This window comes from Choloepus didactylus, chromosome 15 (genome assembly GCF_015220235.1).
Source record: "Choloepus didactylus isolate mChoDid1 chromosome 15, mChoDid1.pri, whole genome shotgun sequence".
NCBI classification, from domain to species: domain Eukaryota; kingdom Metazoa; phylum Chordata; class Mammalia; order Pilosa; family Megalonychidae; genus Choloepus; species Choloepus didactylus.
Window position 1 is genome coordinate 75515469 of NC_051321.1, and position 21328 is coordinate 75536796.

General features: G+C 57.6%; 1 protein-coding gene across 6 annotated transcripts in view; it reads left to right on the plus strand.

Moving 5' to 3' along the window:
• Nucleotides 1-21328, plus strand: part of ZMIZ1 (zinc finger MIZ-type containing 1) — a 222288-nt gene that overhangs the window by 120447 nt on the left and 80513 nt on the right. For all 6 annotated transcript variants that reach the window (XM_037803800.1, XM_037803803.1, XM_037803798.1 and 3 more), the window contains 2 exons: nt 5798-5911; nt 12809-12914. In XM_037803800.1, the coding sequence (XP_037659728.1) occupies nt 5798-5911; nt 12809-12914 (220 nt within the window). The remainder of the gene's footprint in view (nt 1-5797; nt 5912-12808; nt 12915-21328) is intronic.

Here is a 21328-nt window from a genome sequence, read left to right on the forward strand (position 1 = left end):
CCCACTGGCCCACATGTCCTGTAGACGGCTCATCCCACACCCAAGAGGCAGTTTGCCCAGCAGTACCCCCACCTGTCAGAGGTTGGAGACCCTTCACAGTGGGCTCAGCAGCCCCCATTTAAGAGGGATTGAGCCCAGTTGAGCACCCCCAAGAAGTGGCCAGGAGTGGTGCACCCACCTACCCCCCCCCCCCAACTCCCTGGACTCAGCATCCCAGCAGCCCTGCCTGACATCCTCATTGCACAGACTCGGGAAGGTTATTTCACTCTAGAAAGGAGCAGGTCTGGTGGAAAGGGTGTGGGCTTCAGAATCAGACAACGTGGACCCAAATCCCGCATATCCGCCGTGGCCCCTCCACTTCACTCTTCTGAGCCTCAGTTTCCCCATATCAACTGGGCCCAGCAGGCCTAAGTTGTAGGCAGCTACGAGCATGTTGGGGGTGAAGTGTAGAGCGGGTGGTCAGCCAACGGAGCTCGGGCCTGCCATGGATTGGGCAGATCTAGCCGGAAGCTCAGTGACCCGCATGGGCTGCTCCCGTGGTCCACTCGGGTCGGGCTGGGCTCTGGGACGGTCTCGGGACCCCGGCGGGGCAGAGCTCTCAGCTCCCAGGCCCCCTGCCCTCCCTCCCTCGCCACCCAGCCTGGGAGCCAGGGCTCTGATGGGGCCTTCCCGAGGGGCCGCCGGGGGAATTGAGCCTATTCCGCCGGAATGAGGGATGTGTGTCCTCTCATTAGCATCAAGCAGAGCAATCTCAGGAGCCCGCGCGGGGTCTGAGGAGAGGAAATTGAAGAAGACTTGTTACAGATTGAACCCAGCCAGAGCAGCTCTCAAATGCCAATTACGCCCCTGCTCGCGGCCGGTCACAGAGCAGAAACCAGACGCTGCACCACCCTCCCCCTCCTCCACGCTCTCCCGGCTCTGCCTTTGACCCAGATGCTTTCCCCAGCATGGGGAACCAGCAGCAGTGACCCCTGCCCCCCAACAGTACATTCACACGGCCCCTAACCCTGGCTCTCTGTGTGCCAGCCCAGAGCTACCTCCAGAGCCACTCTCAACTCCTCCCTGCGTCCAGCTCTGCCTCACCAGGAGTTGGGGCTCCCTCTACGCCTTACCAGGACACCCTTGGCCCTGCCCTGGGTCCGGCGTGGGCATAGGCCCCCCGACCAGCCCTCTCACAGCCTGGTATTCACAGCACAGAGGTAAAGCCATCGAGCCTGCCTGACCCCACCACCTTATCACTGTGACCTTGATTCGGGTGTCACTTCACCTGGCAGCGTCTGTAGAGTGGGCCTCAGAGGCACACACTCAGCCAGGGATAGCCTTGCCTGACACACACACACACACACACACACACACACACCGTGGCTGGGAAATGAGACCCAGGGCTGGCAGAGGGCTCTGCCTTTGGGGCAGACGGTGACACCTTTGTTAGTGTGAGCAGACCTTCCCGGTGCCCCCCGGGTCCTCCAGAGCTCCCCGGTCTGCTGCACCCCTCCTCCCGCACCTCAGGCAGACACAGCTCAGCGCTGACGTCTGCCTGCTCCCCAGCTGCACGGCTGGCTGGGGACTGTGGATTCTCAATCGCCCCGTAACCTAATCAGAAGAGATAGGCAGGCATGTCTGCGTGCTCCGCGGATGACGGATGTGTTGGCTGTGTGTGCCTCTGGCTGGAGGGGGCTATAGCTCCCACCGGGGCTCCTCACAGCCTGGAGACTCAGGCCTGCCTCACCTCTGCAGCCAGCCTCCCCGCCCCCTCCCACCTTGGTTCTAGCCACGGCTGGGATCCCTCCTTCCCCCCATCCCTACTGTCCAGTCTGCCCTCTGGGGCCTCGGACTCAGCTGCCTACCCCCTCCCTGCCTCTCTTTACTGGGGGAGCCAGTGCCCTCACTCCACAATGTGCCCCCACTCAAGGGTCACAGACACATCTGGGCTCCGCGTGAGAAGTGCAGATTAGCTAATGCCTCACCCAGCAGCATCCCCAAACCCCAGGTGCCCTTCTGAGCATCTGCACCCCCATCTCTGAGCCTGGTTGCTTCCTACACACCCAACAGGCATCCCAGTCTTTCTCCCTGGAGCTGCAGGCCCTTTCGCTGAGTTCCTTGGGGTAGAGAACATGTCATCCCTGTTTCTAGGTCAGCAGTCTAGCTGAGTGCCCAGCCCAGGAGCACTGTGGTGCAGGGGAAGGTGAAGGGGGCTGAGGTGGATAAGGGAACGGATGGATGGATGGACTTATGAATGGGTAGTTAGGTGGGTGTATGTGGGGGTGGGTGTAAATGATGGATGAATGAATGGATGGATGGGTATAAGGATGAATAGATGATGAGTGATGGATAAAGTAGTGAATGGATGAATGAGTAGGTGGGCAGAGTGGATAGATGAATTGATTCTTTGACGGAGGATGTATGGATGGACAGATGGACAGACAGATGGACAGGTGGATGGATGTGTGGATGGATGGATGGATGATTTAGTTCACAGATGGAATGATAGACAGATGGATTGTTGAGTCAATGGCCACCCTGATGCCTGGGTTGGACCTCGGTGTGCCCTGTTTCTGCCAAGAGACTCAAGAGCCACTCGTTGGAGCCCAGCTCTCCTGAAGAATTGTAGAGATAGAGGCTTTCAGGGGCAGGGGGCAAAGGGCATTAATGTCCAGTAACAACCACAGCCAGGGAAGCCTCTGCCTCTGATTCACATCTGTGTTCCCATCGCCAACCATCAAAGGCTGGCCAAGCTTACCCCATGCCGAGCCCTGGCTCTTCCATGTGCCACTGACAACCCTTTCTGAAGTAGTCAGGGAGCTGGCCTGTGCCATCAGTGGTCCATCCTTAGGACAGTTACCTGCTCATCCATCATTTCCTGTGTGGCCCTGGCATTGTGCCACTTTAGGATTCCAGAGGTAAATAAGAGGCTATTTCTACCCTCAAGGAGCTCGTAAGAGAAACAAGGAACCAAGAGATGCCCAAGCATAAATAGCAATAGCAGTCTTTAATGGGGCACCTCCTCCGTAATAGGCACCTTACATAAATTGTTTCTCAGCTGTGCTGCAGCCCTGCAAGATGTTACCGCCCCCATTTTACAGAGGAGGGATCTGAAGCTCAGCAACGCTCCCAGGGCTGCCTGGCCCAGTGGCTGGGATGGGGTTTGAGCCAGGTCCACCCCGCACATTTCACTACATCACTCAGTCTGCGCTCTCCAGCCACCTCGTGGCCAAAACAAGGCGACATGGGCACAGGCAGGGGAAGGGACTTGGCCAAGGCCACCGAGCAGCCAAACAGCTGAGCCCAATGTTCTTTCCTCTGATGAGAAACACCCACAAGTGACACCCAGAGCCTCAGGGAAGGCCACATCAGCTGGCTGGGGCGGAGGGTGAGGAGATATGGAAGGCTGGGTGCTAGGAGGCCCTAACAAAACTGGGTCCCCGAGCCTGACCTCGGAGTCCACTTGCACTCCTGGGCCCCAGGGGGTGGTGCCAAGGGGTGGGGGTGCCATGGCCGATCTGGGAGCAGGCAGCTCTGAGAGCAGCGGGTGGCAGCTGCCTGACCCTGCTAATTGGGTGTGACATCTTGTAAATAAATGGAACAACTCGGTTAGCAGGGGGAGGCCACGGGGAGGCCACTGGGCAGGGAATTAGCTGATTTGCACGGCTTTCCACGTGGGACCCAGATGTGCCGTGGCCTCTGAGCGGGACACATTGGAGAGGGGGGATCCAGGATGCAGAGGTAGGGACCCCCTGCAAACCTCTCCAAGGGGGCATTTCTCTACATGGGAGCCCCTCCTGTCCCCAGCAAATGAGGTGCAGGGAGAAGCTGCCTTTGCAGAGTTCTGGGTAGATCTGGGGCTGGGAGCTGCAGCTGTGCCAGACATGGAGTCAGGGCCGACGGGAACCCCATGGGGGAGCACCCCATATGTCCAGCCCCTGGCCATGTGCCACATAAGCCTGATTGTGTTTAATCCCCACCCACCATGGAGCACTTTGTGGCTGCTTGCTTGTCCTCTTTCTTTCCTTTACCTTTCCCTCTCCCTTCTCTTCCTTGGAAAGAATATCCTAATTCATTTTCTTCTACTTGTTTTTATACTTTCCTTGCACAAACCACCTCATAGCTAGAGTCATAGTTCATTTCATGGAACCCTAAATGAAAGAAACAAAAATTCCCCCCACCAAGCCATGGTCCAATGCCCCATTTTACAGATGGGCCCCTGAAGCTCAGACTGGCGAAGGGACCAGGCCGAGGTCAGCAGCTAGTGGGAGGTGAAGATTGAGTGTAACCGCAGGGCCCAGCACTTCCCACAGCCACACTGCAGGGGATACCACCATCCCTTTGCATCTGGCTTGCGCCCTGCCCTTCGCGAATCCCCTCTTGGGTTTCCAGGTGTGTGCCTTGCATCATGACTGTGAGCCAGGCAGGGAAGGGATGAGTTCGTCCATTTCACAGGTAAGGAAAGTTGAGGTCCAGTTTTGCACAGTGAGCTCCAAGCTGAGTGGGGGTGAGAACCCCGGTATCCTGGCTCCACCAAGGGCTCTGTGCCCTTTCTTCGGAAGGCCTCAGTGACCCTCCTGCCCACCTCGCTCTCCCCACTCACAGCATTTAGCCCGCTTCTCCAGCCATGTGGCTAAGCCAGGCTGAGGGCATTGGGGGGCCTGGACTGCCTCTCCTGGGGACTAGCCTCACTTGTCCCTGTTGGTCAGAGCTCCCATGGACAGAAACCAGCAGGGTGGGGCCCAGGGACCCTGGGAGCCCAGTCAGGAAATGCAGGCACCCAAGCAGAGGAAGTCTCTGAGTACCTCCAGGTGCTGGGCTCTGGAGAGAATAGGATGATGGAGCCCAGGGAAATGTTGGTTTCCATCCTGAGTTCGATCTCTGCAGCTGAGTGGCAGAGGACAGTTTCCTCTGTGCTCAGCTGCACCCTGAGCCACTTTGCGCACCCAGGGGACGGTGAGACAGGATGGATGGGAGAATTCAGTGTAGTTGAGAATGAATGAGAAAATGTGCTCTAAAGTGAAAACAGCAATGCACATGTTGTTTGTTTCCCCAAAGCTCCGGGGACAGGCATGAGAGGGGGCCCCCCTCGCAGACCCTAGGAGGGTGAGCACATGCCCTGTGGCCTGAGGTCCATAGCAGAACCTGGGAGCCAGGCATCCCAGCACCAGAATTCAGTCCTGATGGACCCAGGGCTCCTGATGACAAGGGCCACTGCCAGCAGCCCAAACCGAGCCAGACAGGCCCAGGAAATCGGCCTGGGGAACTGGGGTGCTTTGCCACCTACCCCAGACCACAGTGTGACAGTAGGCTGGGTGCAGTGTGCTTCAGTCCTTGCCCTCCCTGCTGAGCTCGGCCTACAGGCGTCTTTGTGTCCACCCTGCTCCCACGCCCTGAAGCCAGACCTAGCCAGAGTCCAGACCTGGATTTTAGGGGAAGGGACTCCTCCTTAGGAAGGAATCTCCAGGGCCAGCCTGTCCTGGATCAGGACAGTATGGGAGCTAAGTGTCACCCTTCAGAACCTTGCAGGGTTCCCTTCCCCCACTGCCAGCCACTGGGAAACAATTTAATATCACTGCCCTTCTTTAGACCTTGGTTTTCCAGCCTGTGCTGTAGGGCTGCTAATCCCCATCCTGCTGGAGGTGGGGGTGGGTGGGGAGGAGAGGGAAGGGGGTGAGTGGGAGCTGGAGAGAGCTCATTAATCCTGGACCAGCCCTTTTGTACCCTTCTGGGCATCTCCTGCCCCAGCCCCCACCCACCAACCTTGCTGGCCTGATGACCAGGGCCTCACGCCACCTCTTTTTCTCTCCGACAGCACCTACAGAACCCTGCCAACTTCCACAATGCTGCCACGGAGCTGCTGGACTGGTGTGGGGACCCGCGAGCCTTCCAGCGGCCCTTCGAGCAGAGTCTGATGGGCTGTTTGACGGTGAGCCTGCCCCCGTCCCCTGCCTGCACCCACACGCCAGGAAGGTAGCTGGGGACAAGCCAGCCTGTCCAGGTGCCGGGAGGTCGCCAGATAATGGGGGGATGGGAGATGAAGAGACCCCGGTGCTGGAACGGACAGCCCTTCTGTGTGCACCCCCATAACATCTGCACACCCTCAGGGAACCTGGAAGTCCCCGTGCAGTGTGCTGATTCCCCAAACTTGATGAGAGAGGCACAGGGTCTGCTTTGGGGGGTTCCAGGTCTGATAGGGGTAAATGTTCCATCATCAGCCAAGCAGAGACTCTTGAAGGGTTTCAGCCATGCTTTTAGCTGTTCATTCATTTAGGTAAACATTTGTTGAGCTCTGTTTATGGTCGGCCACCAGCCAGCCACCTATCCATTCATAGAAGCATTTGTTGAGCCCCTTTTACATCCATCCATCTATCCAAATAAACATTGATTGATCCTTCTTTTATCATGTACACACCCCTCTGCTGAGTCCTGGGAAACCATAGATGAGTAAGACTTTACCAAGCCTGATTCCCTCTTTAGTGGGGGAAACACTAAAGAGATGACTGAGAAAATCGTGAACAAACCGAAGGCAGCACAGAGAGAGAGTGATGAATGAACTGCATGGGAAGTGGGAGTGTCATGGAAAACCAAGGAAAGAAGCCACTTATACGTATGCAGGAGCTTGCCAAGCAGCTGAGGATAGCAGGAGTGTTCCAGGCACATGGCACAGCATGTGCAAAGGCCCAGATGTACAGCAGAACCCAGAGAACAGAACTGTAATCTATTCAGTTTGACAAGGGTCTAGGATCTGAGCTGGGCAGAGGCCAGGCCCAGAGCTTGTGGCATGATTTGCCAGGCTGAGGAGCTTCCTGGCCGACGGCCGCGTGAAAGGAGCTTACAGCTCATGAACATCCCCAGCCGCATGGCCTGTATCTGTAAGTGAGGGCACCTGGGTGGCCAGGGAGGACAGCTGACCAGAGGGCTCTGAGCCAGCTCTGAAGGGAAGGTGGGTCAGCAGATTGCCAGGGAGCATGGCTGCTACCCCAAGGCTTGGAGAGGAGGGGCCACGACGGATGCCTGGCTTGCCGGGAGCAGCGGGAAGAATGTCCACGAGTTCCATATTTCCTATAAAGTTCTAGGCAAGAGTGAGGCAAAAGGCCCTGCATGGCCTGGCCTGAAGCTAAAGGAATGGTGGTAATAAGTCAGGCCATCATCACTGAGTGCCTCTTGCAGTCTGACCCTGAGTGTGGCCTGCTGCATATGTCATCTCATTGAATCCTCACAACCACTCCATGACGTTGGTCCTGCGATTCTCCCAGTTTAACAGAGGCAGAAACTGAGCCTTGGTGTAGCTGAGTGTCCCAGGTCACACAGCCAGGTGGAAGTGGACCTGGGGTGCAAGTCCATCTGCTTCTGGAGGGGATGCTCTTGGCCATTATGGATGCCAGAAGCAGCCCCCCGAGCCAGACAGGCATGCAGCCAAGACCCTCATGGGGCTCCTGCATTTGCCAGAAGCCACCTCCATTTAGCTCCCTGGGAGCCGCCTGCCCTGCCCAGCCCTCCTCGTCCTCAGCCCACCGGCCGTCAGTCTCCCTCCACTAGCTCCCTAATCCTCTTTGTGGGGATCCTGGTTCAGGCTAAGACCATGGACAGAGACAGATGTTGCAGAGGCTCCTTCAGCCCCACCTCAGCTGCTGTAGGGGCAGGAGAAGGGGGGGATCATGGCATGCTCCCTGCACACTGCCCCAAGCCTGGCCCTGCCTGACACAGGTGGACATGAGGTGACCGGGGACTGGCCCTGCCCCAGCCTGTCACTAATGCACTTACTCTACAAACTGCCCTTGAGGCCTGCTGGGCCGGGCCCTGGCTGGTCACTGGAGGGAGCACAGTCAACACGGAGTGGACAAGAACCTCCCCTGTGAGAGGCCCTGTGAGAGGGGTGAAGGGTGGGAGCTGGGAAATCCTCCCTGAGGAGGAGACCTCTCAGCTGAGACCCAAATGACAAGGACTCGGCTGTGGGACGATCAGAGAGGAAGTCCAGGCTATGGGGACTGCAGGTGTAAAGGCCCGATTTGTTCGAGGAACAGAAAGAAGGCTCAGGTGGCTGGAGCACAGGAGACGAGGAGAGGGACCTGAAAGGAAGTTGGGGAGGAAAAGGGAAACCCAACAAGACAGGACCTGCAGGCCAAGCAGGGAAGCGTGTGGTTAAAAGGTGATGGGGAAACCCTGGAGGATCTTAAGCAGGAGAGTGAATGGGGTATGATTTGTGTGAGGGCAGGAGCTCAGAAGGGGGGTGTGTTTGGAGGGTAGGATGGAGAGATTACAGAGGGCTGCCTGGAAGAGGGAGCCCAGAGAAGACTCTGAGGACCTCATTGGACATAGGGGAGGGGGTGGCTTCCCAGGCAGAGAAAACTGGATAAAGGCACAGTGCCAGTCCCCCCAGGGCCTCCCTTCCTTGCCCCACAGCTGAAGGCACACACTTGGCTGAGGGGCAGGCGTTTGTCCTTGCCCCACCCCTGTGGCCGCCATTTGTCCTGCAAAGGGGCCCTTGGCCCACCAGGGACCCTAGTCTGTGCCTTGGAGTTCAGCAAAGATGCCCTCGGTGCCCAAGGCATTTTTCTGGGCAGTGTTTCCTTAGATTCTCATGAAGACCCTGTGAGGTGGACAGGGAAGAAACTGTCACTGCATTTTAGAGACAAGGCCACTGAGGGGAGGGTAGTGGCTTGTCCCAGTCCCAGCCTGGTTCCACTGACCCCACGGGGGTCCCTAGGCCCTGCAGCCAGGTCTCCCTCCCCACTGGTGTCCTCAGCCCCAGCCCTGCCCAAGGGGGTAGAATGGAGTAGGGGAAGAGGTCGGAGAACCTGAGGGGCCTGGACAGGGAGAGGCTGCCGCGTACCCCACCCCTAGCCCCAGGTTACTGCAATCCTTTGGGTAACCTCTGGGAGCAAATTTCAAATTCCTCTGCATCCGGCTTACTTGGGATATAAATTAAAAACCACTTAGCCTCAGGGAGCAAACAGACATGATTTTGCCGTGCTGGCCTCTAAGCAGATCAGGCACAAAGTGAGAGGCCTGGGCTCGGTCCTCGGGGCCCTCCCTCTCCCCTCCCCACTCTCTGGCCCCAGGGTGCAGAAGTCCGGGAGCTCCAGGGCCGTCAGCCCAGGCTGGAAACTTCCTCCTCAGGACCCGGTTCTCGGCTGTGCTGGCGGCTCGCGTCCCACCCCACATCTTAGCAGCCACCCTGAGCTAATTCTCTGGGTATCCCCCTCAGAACCGGGCCTCCCTGGGCCTATCTTCTGCCCTAAGGCAGAACTAAAAGAAGGCTCAGGCGACTGGAGCACGGGAGAGCGGAGAGAGGGGTAGGAGAAGAGGTTGAAGAGGGAAACAGAAACAAGCTAGCATACCAGCCAGAGGTGTCCCACGGCCTCAGAGCACTCACATACGCTGTTCATCTAGCACAGCTCGGTGCCTGAATCTGGCCTGTCATCCTTGCAAGGAGGGCGATTTGTACTCCCTTCACAGCCGAGGAAACTGGCTCAGAGAGGTTGCATCAGTTGGGTGAGGTAGAACAGCTAGCGAGTGGCAGAAACAGAACCCAGTCTCACGTCTGACGCCAAAGCGGCAGCAGCAGGCCCCTTGCCACCACGCCCAGCCCTGTGTGGAGTGTGGGGGTTAACGTGTGAAATGAGGGCTCCGGCTTGGGGGGCTTAGAGGGTAGCTGTGGAGACAGAGCCAGGGACACACCAACTCTTGAACTGAGGGACGTGCTCGTGCCTTTACAGACAGGGAATCCCAGGCTCAGAGAGGTTAAGCACCTTGCCTCCAAGTATGGGGTGGAATTAGGATTGGGGTGCAGGACGCTCCGCCTCCAGCATCCCCCAGCACCCACCGGCCTCGCATCCAGCAGGCTCACCACTTTTCTAAACAGCACATTCCCTTCATGGGACTGGCGTGACTTGCCACCTGACCTTGAGCGGGCTTCACTTTCCTGCCCTGTGGTGGGAGGGGCTGGACTCCCTGACCTGCCGCGTGGCCCTGCCTTGGGGACCTATGCCCCTGACAGCCAGGCCAGGTGGAAGGACTTTCTGGGCAGGGCCGAGCCAGAGTTCTGAGCAGCCAGGAGAGGGCAGCAGCACCGCAGCCATCTCACCGCCGGCCTTCATGGGGTGGGGGGCTCCCCACCTGCAAAACCTTCACAGAGAACACCAGACCCATTGTGGGTGGGAGCAGGCCTCCCTGCGGAGCACAGTGGGCTGCTCAGCTGGGACAGCCCTCTCTCGACCCCACCACACAGGACTTTCCTGGGGGTCCTCAGGCTGAACCAGAGGAAGCCTGGGGAAGGGGCGGTGGAGCGGGGAGCAGCACATGATCCACTCCAGGGTTCGAGTGTCCAGCTTCTCCCTCTCTGCCTCACCAGTGCTGTGTGACCTTGAGCAAGGCCCTGCCCTCTCTGAGCTTCTGCTTCATCATCAGTGAAAAGAGGCTGTTGGAACAAATGGCCCAAGTTGCTCTGAACAGTGGGGTTCAGGGTGACCAGGTAGACAAGCAGCCACTCTCTGTTCCTCTGCACCCTAGGCCCCAGCCTGCAGGACAGCCCTCTCTTGCTCAATTAGCTAGTTTTTTGTTTTTTTTGTTTTGTTTTTTTTTTAAACCAGAGCAGCAGGATTAGCCAGTGTTAGTCAAATGGAAGAACCTATGCCTTCCTGCCCTGAATCAGGACCCGTGGGTTCCGGTTTGCCATGGAGGTTGGGAGTTATGACCTTAACCCTTTGCAGTCTGAAAAGAGATCCTATAATGGAAAGAGCCCAGCCTTTCCAGCCAGACTGCCTGGGATCAAATCCTAGCTCTGTCACTGACAAGCTTTCAACCTTAGGCTGTTATCCATCCTTGGTGTTCTCATCTATAAAACAGATTCTTTTTAATCTGTTTCATGGAGCTACGGTGAGGATTTGGTGCTTCACTGTACTTAAAGCAGTTTATAAAGAGAGTATGCAACCAGCTCTCTCATTTTGCTCTGTGAAACTCGACATTTCCCACAAACTGCAGCCTCACTGAGGCACCAATCCAAACAAACTTCTCCTCTCCTACCACCCACTCCTGTCTATCCCAGCTGAGGAAGGAGGACCCCATGGTCAACATCTGAGCTCCAGCAGCCCCTCCAGCCCCAAAGCCTCCTCCTCACGCTCCAGAGTGTGTCTGTCTGCACACTTGAAATGGTCAGCAGGATGTAACGAGTTAGGGGTGTTGATTTTTCAACTTGGACAGTGAGACTAACCATGAGGATGTCCCCGCCCTGGGGTGACCCAGAGATTCTGGAAGATGATGTGGGTGGGGAGGTCTCATCAGAACTAGATTTGTGCGGCAAATAGAGCCCTTGGAAAGAGGCCTGGGAGAATGGAAGAAGTCAGGTGCTTCTGTGCTGCAGAGAAGCTTGAGCAAACATCCTAACCTGAGGAAGGCCTTTTTCCTCCCAGCCTGGCTCAGACCTTACCTTCCACTGGGAGTCCCCAGGAGATGGGGGGTGCAGGGACAGGGCCGCACTCCAACCGGCTCTGCTGGTCCCAGGAAAGGGGGATCCATTGCCCACTCCCCAATTTGCTGTGTGACACTCTCTGGGGCCCTAAGAGTTCATATTTTTTTAAATGAAGGGGTTAGCCTGGATTACTGCTTTTCCCATCCTTTTTAGCTCTAGAGCTCTTGTCTTGAACCCTTAAAATATAAAGCAGATAATGGGAACTATTTTGATGGATGCAAGCAGCAGGCCAAACTCCGCGGCCACGTGAGACCCCCAAGGCCCCCTGAGGACCTCCAGGGGCCTCTGGAGCAGGTGGTCTCTAAGGCTATGACGACCGTCTAAGTCTCCCCTTTCTAGAAGGAACAAGCCTGCCACATCTGGGAGTACTTCCTTTCCCAGTCAGCCATAGCCGCCCCAGCTGCTTTCCAAAACAACTCCATTTTCCAAGGTCCTTCCTTCTTAATAAGGAAACCTAATTGTGCTGCTGTTAATGAAGAAGGCGGGTGGGACTCCCAGGTATGGGCAGGGCTGGCCCTGGAGCCAGGTGGACGTGAGCCCGCAGAGCCTCCCCTGAGCTCTGGAGCACTGAGGGCCTCCCAGCCCCTCGCCCCACGCCCTGCCGGCCCCACTGCCAAGATCCTTAAGGAAATGGAAGGGACCTTCCTGCAGGGCTCCAAACACGTGGCTGTTGGCAGGCTTCCACCCACACTCTCAGGGACCCTTCGTGCTTGGCGCTGGAGCTGACCATGGCAGAGTGGGCTTAGCATGGAGGAAGGCTGGGAGCACCTGCCCGGTCTGGGGTGGCCTTCCCCCAGTCCACTGGGCACCTCCGCCCCGGAGCTCCCTGGGAAGCAGTGTGTTCTAGAGCAGTGCTCTTGTTCCTGCAGTTTCCGTCTCAGGAGGGCTGGGATTGTGCATCTGTAACAGGCTTGGGGACCACTCTTGGAGTATTGAGGGGTAGCCAGCTCCCAATGATGGTGGCCGCAGGGGCTTGGGGCAGGATGGATGAGGGGTGGCGGCCACGGGAAGCTACTCAGGAGTGGGGACTTGGAAGATAAATTGAAGACAAATAGCAGAGACCCTGGTCTGAGGCTCCCCAAAAGGTGGTGGTATAGCCTCTCCAAATTTGAGCCCTTGACGGTGGCAGGACTGTGGCTTTGGGGTCGGGCTCACCACCGGACTGGAAACTCCCGGAGAGTGGGGGCCCGATCCCAGTGGCTGGCCCAGGGTCGGTGCTCCTTGGTACTCACTGCATGACTGAATGAGGCAGTTGGATCCAGCTCTGCCTGATCTCAGAGGCCTGCCGCCCGCACCTGCTTCACCTGTAAAAGGCCAGGGTCTCACCCGCCCCTCCGCCCCTCTCCCCGCCAGGTGGTCAGTCGGGTGGCAGCCCAGCAAGGCTTCGACCTGGACCTCGGCTACAGACTGCTGGCTGTGTGTGCTGCGAACCGAGACAAGTTCACCCCGAAGTCTGCCGGTAGGTGTCCGTGGAGGGGCTTCGCGAGTGTCATCGGGAGGTGGGGAGGGGAGCTGGACTGTGAACTGGCGCCTCGGTTTGTCCCAGGTATGGTGGGAGCCTCCTGGGAGCAGCAGCTCATCCCCCAGATTCAGGAGCCCTCGCGTGGGGCGGGGAGCCTCGGGGCCCATGAGGCCTCCTCCACGACTGCTTCCAGGGGGTATTCCTGCCCCCGAGGCACCCCGGGGCCAGCAAGGAGCCCAAGGTGCACATTCCCCTCGACAAAAGGCAGCATCTCATTTAAATACCCCAGCGACCCTTTGGCATAAGCACTGTGGTCGTCCCTATTTTACAGATGAGAAAACTGAGGCTCGGAGAAGGTAAAGAGATTATCCAGAGTCCGAACGTGGCAGTGCTGGGCTTTGAGTCCAGGCCTGTACCCCAGAGGCAGCAGGCTTAACCCTTACCCACTTTCTTCATTTATCAAAAAGTGTTTTATTTAAAGTAAAACACAAGATTGAAAGTAAAAAATGAATCAGTGCATTCAGGTTCCCTAACAGTCCACTCTGCAGTTGTGACTTTGTCGCCGCATGGACCTCCTGGCCCGTGAACAGGGGCCACGGAAGGTGCATTCTGTACGGAGGCTTGGAGCACATGAGAGGGAGAGTTTTACATTTGCCACCATCACTCAGGTGTGTGCTTTAAACCAGGCAGGCCCCTGACACCCTGGCCCTGTCACTTACCGAGCGTGTGGTCTCTGAGCCTCAGTTCACCGCCTTGGGAAAGCAGGAACGATAGAGACCCACCTTGCAGGGGTTGCTGTAAGCTCTAGAAATATGTACAGTACCTAGCACGGGGACTGGATGGCGTTAACATTCTCCATCACATCAGAATGAGTAGTTGACAAGGAAAAAAAAATCAACTGTTTCCTCTCTACAACGATAAAACAGAGGTTTTCCTGAATTCGCCAGTTGGTTCTTAGGAGTGTGCATAGAAACGGCCTAAATGTGTTGTTGTGCATCTGGTCACCCCGCGGTCTCGGGTGCATGGGTTTTGCTCCCTTCGCTGTGTGGTTTACGGGTAACCTGTAAAAGCGGGTAGAAGCTCTCCTTACACAGGAGCCCTGACATGGCGGCACGTGCTGGGATTTTGGTCTTGTATTGAACTGTTTGCCAGAAGATGGTCTTGTCGTCCCACAAGTGACCTCCATTCCTGATGGAATCTGCAGTGTTAATAACTTAAGTCAATACATTTGTGATAAAGTAAAAATGGCTACTAACATTACATACGTATACTCTGCCTTGTTGAGCACTGGCCCTGTGCAGGCACCTGCCTGGGGTGGGGTTATGATGGGGAGAACCCAAACACGGTCCCGCCTCTGGAAATGTGAGTCTAGAACAGAGCGTGGCAAACTTTTTCTGTAAAAGGCCAGACAGTAAATATTTGAGGCCTGGCGGGTCATACAAAAGCAGCCATAGTCAATACATAAATGAATGAGTGTGTCTGTGTTCTAATAAAACTTTATATACAAAAACAGGCAGTGGGCTGTAGGCTGACCCCTGGTCTAGAGGGAGAAGACAACATAGATCAAATAAATCACAGGCGTGTGTGTGTGCATGTGTGTACATAAATGTTTGTGTGTATAAATTCAAACTGTGAGACGTAGAAAGGAAAAGTCAGGGATGCTGTGAGAATGGGAAGGGGCCCAAGTCATCTGGGCAGGGGAAACCCCCAAGACCCAGAGGATGAGTTAGAGTTGAGCAAGTGAAGAAAAGACAAGTGCATCTCAGGTAAAGGCAGTCGCCTGTGCAAAGGCCCTGAGGTGAAAGAGCTCATCACAGCTTTTTGGCTGAACTGAAAGGGCACCAGTCCTGGAGCCCAGGGGCTGGGGATGCGTGGCACGGCTTCAGGCTGGAGGAGTCAGCAGCAGCTGGAGACACATGGCCTGTCATGAAGGTCTGGGCTTTGTCCTAAAAGTAAAGGTAATTTTGCAAAGATCTCTCCAGACACAGATGAGGAACAGATTGCAGCAGGGATGCAGGGGGTCAGTGGGCAGACCACTTTTGGAAGTCGGGGTGAGGATAACGGTGGCTGGAGCACGAGGATGATGGACGGCAGTGGAGGAGTGGAGTGGAGAGGAAAAGATGCAGCCAAGGGATATTTTGGAGGCAAAACCAAGGCAGAAGCCATGCCAGGTGGTGGGAGGGAAACGGAAATGTGCTGCCCCAGAAGCCCGGCCACTCCCCATGGAGGAGGAGGAGAGGCTCAGGTCCCTGTTAACCCCTTGCTCAGGGGTCTCTAACCCTCAGTTCAGGCTCGGGTGTTCACCTGTATTTTGCCCCAATGCCCAGCTTGGTGGGACAGGGTGTATTATCTACATGCTGCATGTGAGGAAATTGAGGCTCAGAGAGGTTCTGTGGTTTGCCTGAGGTCACACAGCTCTTGAATGAGACAGCCAGGACTTGAGCTCAGGGCCTCCTGACTCTAGGCCTATGATTCTGCCTGCTCCATCACAGCTGAGTGCCCAGGGCCAGGCAGGGACCCTTTGGGGGAGCCCATCCCTGTGCTCCAGCCTCTCCAGCTGGCTCGGCCCTCCTCTGAGTGGCAATTCCATCACTTCTCCTGAATCAAGGGGTCTGTTCTTTCCCCCATCACGGCACCACCAGCACCCCCAACTGTGCACAGCCCTTTCCAGTTTACAGAACCCTTCCCCGTGCATCACGTCTCTTAGCTCACTTGATGCTCCCCGGGTCCCTTAGGTGGGTTTTTGGCACACCCACTGCTGCTGAGGCCCGGCACCACCGTGGCTGAGCCAGCGCTCGAATTCCCTTGTCAGGAGTCAAGCTTTCACTGGCCGCCCCCACGGCTCTTGGGACCTGTCTGCCAGGAAAGCAGGGGCCCCATCTACAGGGCAGGGGCTGGGGGCTTCGGCTGCTCCTCGGAGCTGCCTGCTGAAGGGCCTGCTGGGGTGGGGGTGACCAGCTCTCTTCCGCTGCCGCCTGTCGGCCACTCTGGCCCTCTCTCCCAGCCGTGACCTCGGTGGAATGAAGGATTGTAGCCCACCCCACCGCGCCTGTGAGGAGTAAATGAGAGCCCACGGTCACGGAGGCCCTGGGCCCAGCTCGAGCCTGGCACATGGGTGCAAGGAAATACTACTTCCCAGCCCTCCCTCTCTGCTTCTGTCCATCTGTCTCTCTTCCCCCACATGGCTCCCGACTTCCCTACGGGCCTCTCTGTCCCAGCCAGGCTGTTTCCTGCTGGTTCCTCCTCACGGCCTTGGGGTGTTACCCGGCCCGCAGTGACCCTGCCTCAGGGCACAGCTCCCAGGTCCCCGGGGCCTCTGCTGAACTCTGCACAGTGCAGGGGAGGGGGGTGGTGCAGACCGCTGAAGATCCAGGGGCTCGGCCCCGCTGCTTCCCTGTCTCTGCCTGGGCTCCCACTCCATCTGAACTGCTTCTGCCATTTGTCCCCCTCCCAGTCTCTCTCTCTCCTTTCTCTCCAGGGGCCTCTGCTGGGCCTGTCTCTGTCTCTGTCCATCCCTCCCCCCTGCCCAGGCCCACCCCTGTTCCCTGCCGCTCCATCTGCCTTTCTCCTTGTCTGTCTCAGCCTTTTCCCCCTGTGCCTGTGGCTGTCTGTGCATAATTGGGTAGTGTGTGTAGTTTTGCGGACGTGTGTGTGGCTGTGTGTGTCTGGCTGTGTATGCATAACTGGGGTGTGTGTGTGTAGTTTTGTGGATGTATGTGTGTCTGTGTGTGTGTATGAGGCTGTGTGTGTATTGTGGGGGTGTGGCTGTGTGTATGTGGCTGTCTACGCATGTTGATGTGTGTATAGTTTTGTGAATGCGTGTGAGGCTGTGTGTGTATTGGGTGTGTGGCTGTGTGTGTGTGTGGCTGTGTATGCGTGTTGGTGTGTGTGTAGTTTTGTGGATGTGTGCGTGGCTCTGTGTGTGTGGTGGAGGGCGTGGCTGTGTGTGTGTACGTGTGGAGCTGCGTCTCTTCTCCATTTCTCACCCTCTCCCCTCCATCTCCCTGTCTGTCTTGTCACCAGGCCAAGCTGGGGCCGACGCGGGCCGGTGGGATGAGGTCATGCAGCCAGGAGAGGTGCTTTGTCGGGAGGGAGGGAGGCGCGTTGCTGGGCCCCGGCTGGGGGCAGCGCTGCGCGGGGTGAGGGCTGCCTGTGGGCGAGGGAGACCGAGGGAGCGCGCGGGGAGCGTGAGCGCAGGCCAGACACTGCAGCAAACCCGCCAAGTCAGACGGCTGCACGTGGCCCCTCGCCTTCCCAGCCCCCAGCTCTTTGTTCTGGTGCAGCCTTTAGCCTCGGTGCCCGCGCCCGGGAGCGCGCATGCAGGCAGTTCCTCTTCAGCGGGAGGGTGCTGGGGGCCTGCTGCCCCCCACCCCTGCCGCAGGACAGGAAGTCACCTGCCCAGCCCCCTGCCCCCTCCCTGACCCCCCCACCCCGCCCCCGCCCCTGCCCCTGCCCCCAGCCCACGGCAGCTTGGCAGGCAGAGCTGAAATGGCAGCCTTTGCAGTCCCGCAAGCATCAAAACACCGAGCCATCACCATGTCCTGGGACCCCCGAGTCCTCCCCTAGCCTCAGCTGGTGTCCATGCTCGAATGATGCTGTGTCGCCGCAGCTGACCCCTGGAGCAGCCCAGCAGCCTGTTGCAATAACAGGCTCAGAGACATGGGCACCAAGGGCTGGGGTCTGGAGAAGGGGAGGGGCTCCTCCAAGTCACAGGCAGGGCACGGCCCAGTCGGGGCCCTCATCCTGGGCGAGGGGTGACCCGGCCGGTGTTGTCAGCAGACTCCAAATGTGGAGCAAGCAGCTGGGACAGGAGAGGTGACCGGTGGGCATTTGGAGAAGGGGACTTGGAACTCAGGAGAGGTTGGGGTTGAGCCCCTGAAACCACCCTGAGGGATGAGCACAGACTGGCTCTGGTGCACTCTGAATGCAGAGGTAGGGGGTTCGGTGGTTTTGGAAGGTGCAGATGAGTGAACCCCTTTGCCCTTTGAGTGACTGCACGGTCAACCCAAGCACCTGGCTTCTTTGGAAAGGGAACCCTGGACCCACTTTCCTTCCATGCTGACCGGGTCGAGACTGGCCCTGTGACGAGCGATGCCCGGACCCTCCTGCCCTGTGTTCCTCACCCTGCCGTTGGGTCCCGGGGACATTGGTGTTCTGGTCTCCATTCTAAGCACATCCCTACATCCCAACACAGCAGCCCCAGTCCCGGGAACAGGAGTGGAAACCCAAGCCAAGGGGATCGCTTGCTTTGTGTCGACAAACATCTGCTTGGTGTGGTTTGTCTGACGTACTGACAGCCCCCAGGGGGCCGCAGCCACAGGTGATGTCAGCAGGCCTTGAGGAATCAGCAACGGGATGGAGCCTCTGCCCAGCCTGTGTTCCAGGGGAGGAGAGTCTTGGTGAAGCTGGTCCTTCCTGGGAGCCCTCAATGCCAGGTGCTTCCAGTACCTTCTCCAGTAGCCCCAGGGCTCAGAGAAAGAGGCTGACCCAGGCCCTGGGGTGAGTGCCTCATCCTCGCTGGAGGGTTGGCATGTGACACAGGCCTTACAGACTAGCCAGGTCATTTCCCATCTCTTCTACCCACGACCACATGAGCCAGGGCAGGGCGGGCTATAGATCATCTATTTTCCTCCGCTCTTTGAAACCAGCCCTTCTCCCTCCCACAGTGGCGGGCACATTTCTGGCCTCTCTTGGAGGCTCAGCTCCCATCGCCACCTTCACGCGTCCCCTGTGGCCTCTCTCTGTCCCTCGCCGCCTCTGCCCACCCAGAGCCCACAGCCGCCTTCCTGCCACAAGGAGGACAAATAACCTCACTCAGGGACGCCCTGCCAGAGCTCTCTCTCTAAGACAAAGCTGTGCTCAGCTCTGCGTGAAAAACGGCTCACGGCCGCCTGGAGAGCAGGCGGATTGGTGGGTGCAAATTGCAGGGGATTTGTTAATGGCTGCCAGCTCCTCTAGAGATGGCAGGCTGGTGGGTCCCCACCCTGGGAAGGCCAGGCTGCCCTGCCTGGGAGGTTGGGGCGCTTTCTCAAGGCCTGGGATGGACTTCTTCCCGGATGCCAGCCCCCACCCCCACATCTGAGCTCAGCAAAGCAGAGATGTGGGGGAGATGGCGGCGGGGGGACTTGGCTTCCTTCCTCCTGCCAGTGCCTGGGCCACGACAGGTCAAACCCCACTCCAGGGAGGGGCTCTGGGTTTCATCACCCAGCCCCTGGGAACCGGCTCATGTTCGGATCTGTTTAATGGATGAAACCTGCTCACAAGCTCCCCTCCTGCCAACCGCTGCTGTGTGAGCAGCTACTGAGGCTCCGCTCAGCATCCCCATTTTATGGAGGGGGCTACTGAGGCTCCAAGACGAGAGACCCGAGTCACGTGGCTTCCGGTCCCGGGAGCAGGACTTGAACTTCCAGAGGGAGGTCAGCTTTGGAAGAGAGAGAGCTGTTCCTCTTCTCTTTGACCCTGGGTGAGCTGGGAGGGGTGGGGGTGGGGGGCTGTCCTGGGCTGGTGGCCCCTGGCTCCCCTCCCCTCCCCCAGCACCCTGAGGGCTGAGGGGTGGTCCCGGGGCCTGGAGGAAAGGAGCCCGGGGGAAGGACCACGTGAGAGAGGGTGTGTGGACGCCGTGTTCCCAGGCTGAGGAATTGGGGGAGGGGGCTGTGACGGTCCCTGGGGTGTCAGGAGTAAACAGTGGCAGTGCCATGCAAAGAATGAGAAAGGGCAGGTTTGGAACAGTCTCAGGACCCCAGAAAAGGGAGCCGAGTATATCAGTAGCCACTCTACAACCATTAAAAACGTGGTCTTCCAAGAATTTTTACTACGTGGAAGTGCTTACAATTTTCTAGAAGGATTGCAAAGTGGTCTATTCCATATCATCTCAGCCAGGTCCAAAAAGCAAACGTATCTTTATTGAGGCACAGAAAACGGAAGGGAATATACCAGAACGGAAGGGAATATAACAGATCTGTCTGGATGGAGTGAGGGGGTTGGCCCCTTCCTTTACTTCCCACGTTGTCTGCAGGGAGCACGGGCTGTTTTTAAGCAGAAGCAGCGTTGCTGACTGTGGTTTCCTGGGAGTTTGCTTGGAGTCGGCGGGAGGGAGGGGGGGAGGCTGGAGAGACCTTGTCCCCTGGGCTGCCTCAGCAGTTCTCTGGTTCCCTGTGAGCCCCCAGGGACCTGTCTCTGCTTGTCGGGGAGGCCGCTCTTCCTGGCTCCGTCTCATCTGCGGGATTAGCTCATCGCTGGCTCCCCCACAGAGCCGGGGTGTGCAAGGACATGGCTGCCTGCGCCCCAGCTGGCGGGTGTCTGCCTGTCTGGAAGGAGAGTGGGCAGGAGGAGGAGGGCAACCGCCCTTGGTGACAGGAGAGGTCTGGGAGCCGGGACCCTGACAGGTGGGTTAGGACCCTCTCAAGATGACCCTCCGCCAGCCCAGGCCAGAGCCCCAGAGGGGACGGAGCTGTGAGGCACGTGGCAGGGAAGGAGAGACAGCTGGACGCTCCTGTGCTGCCTCTTCCCTGGCTTTTTGAGGCATCCTTGGAAGCACTTCAGCGTGTCTTAGTTTGGGTTCCCACAGACGCAGGCCCTGCTGTAAAGATTCAAGGGCAAGTAATTTATTTAGGGGTATCCAATAAAACCCCCATAGGGAAGTGGGGGGCATGAGACATGGTAGGGCAGGAAGCTAATAAAAGTGTGTGTTGGTGAATGCGTCACTGCTGTGGGCACCTGGGGAGTTCTGGGAGACATTGTGGAGCATGCATCTCGGAAAAGGATGGGTGTCTGCCACCTGCCATCCATGGTTGCCTGGGGGCTTTGGGGGAACGGGGGCAGAGTCACCATTCTGCACATGGTGGCTATGCTGTGCGTGCGCGCGCACACACACACAGGACAGAGGACAGAGCCACGGTTGTGCACAGTAAGCAGGGGGCATGTGGGTGAGGCCCCAGAGGGCCTTCAACAATGCACTTTCCAAACTCCAGCCACTTGCACCCCATCCTCCTAGCACCTGCCATTTTGCAGCACCACTCATGTTAGGGCTGTGTGCTGTTTTCACCACTTACTTTTACTTCATTATCTGAATTTAAAAAGGAAACTTTGTATTTCTACCATAAACTTGCCACATTTAGAAGGTAACTGACAAACCAACACCAAGAAATGCCATGCTCTCGCTGCAGTTCAGCTGGACGGGGTGTGGGGAACGCTCAGAGGCCAGAGTCTGGGGCCAAGTCTCTGCCTGTTAACAAGGAAGATGAGCGGTTCTAGAAAAGGGTTAAAGGCTGGGTAGCACCAAACTGAGATTTTATGTTTCCTCCTTGAAAATAAAATATCCAAAGGAGGGGTAGAGCACTGGTCTGGGGCTGACTTTCTCACTGGGATTCCCAGCATTTAGTGGGTCCTGTGGCCTGCCTGAGCTGTCAGTG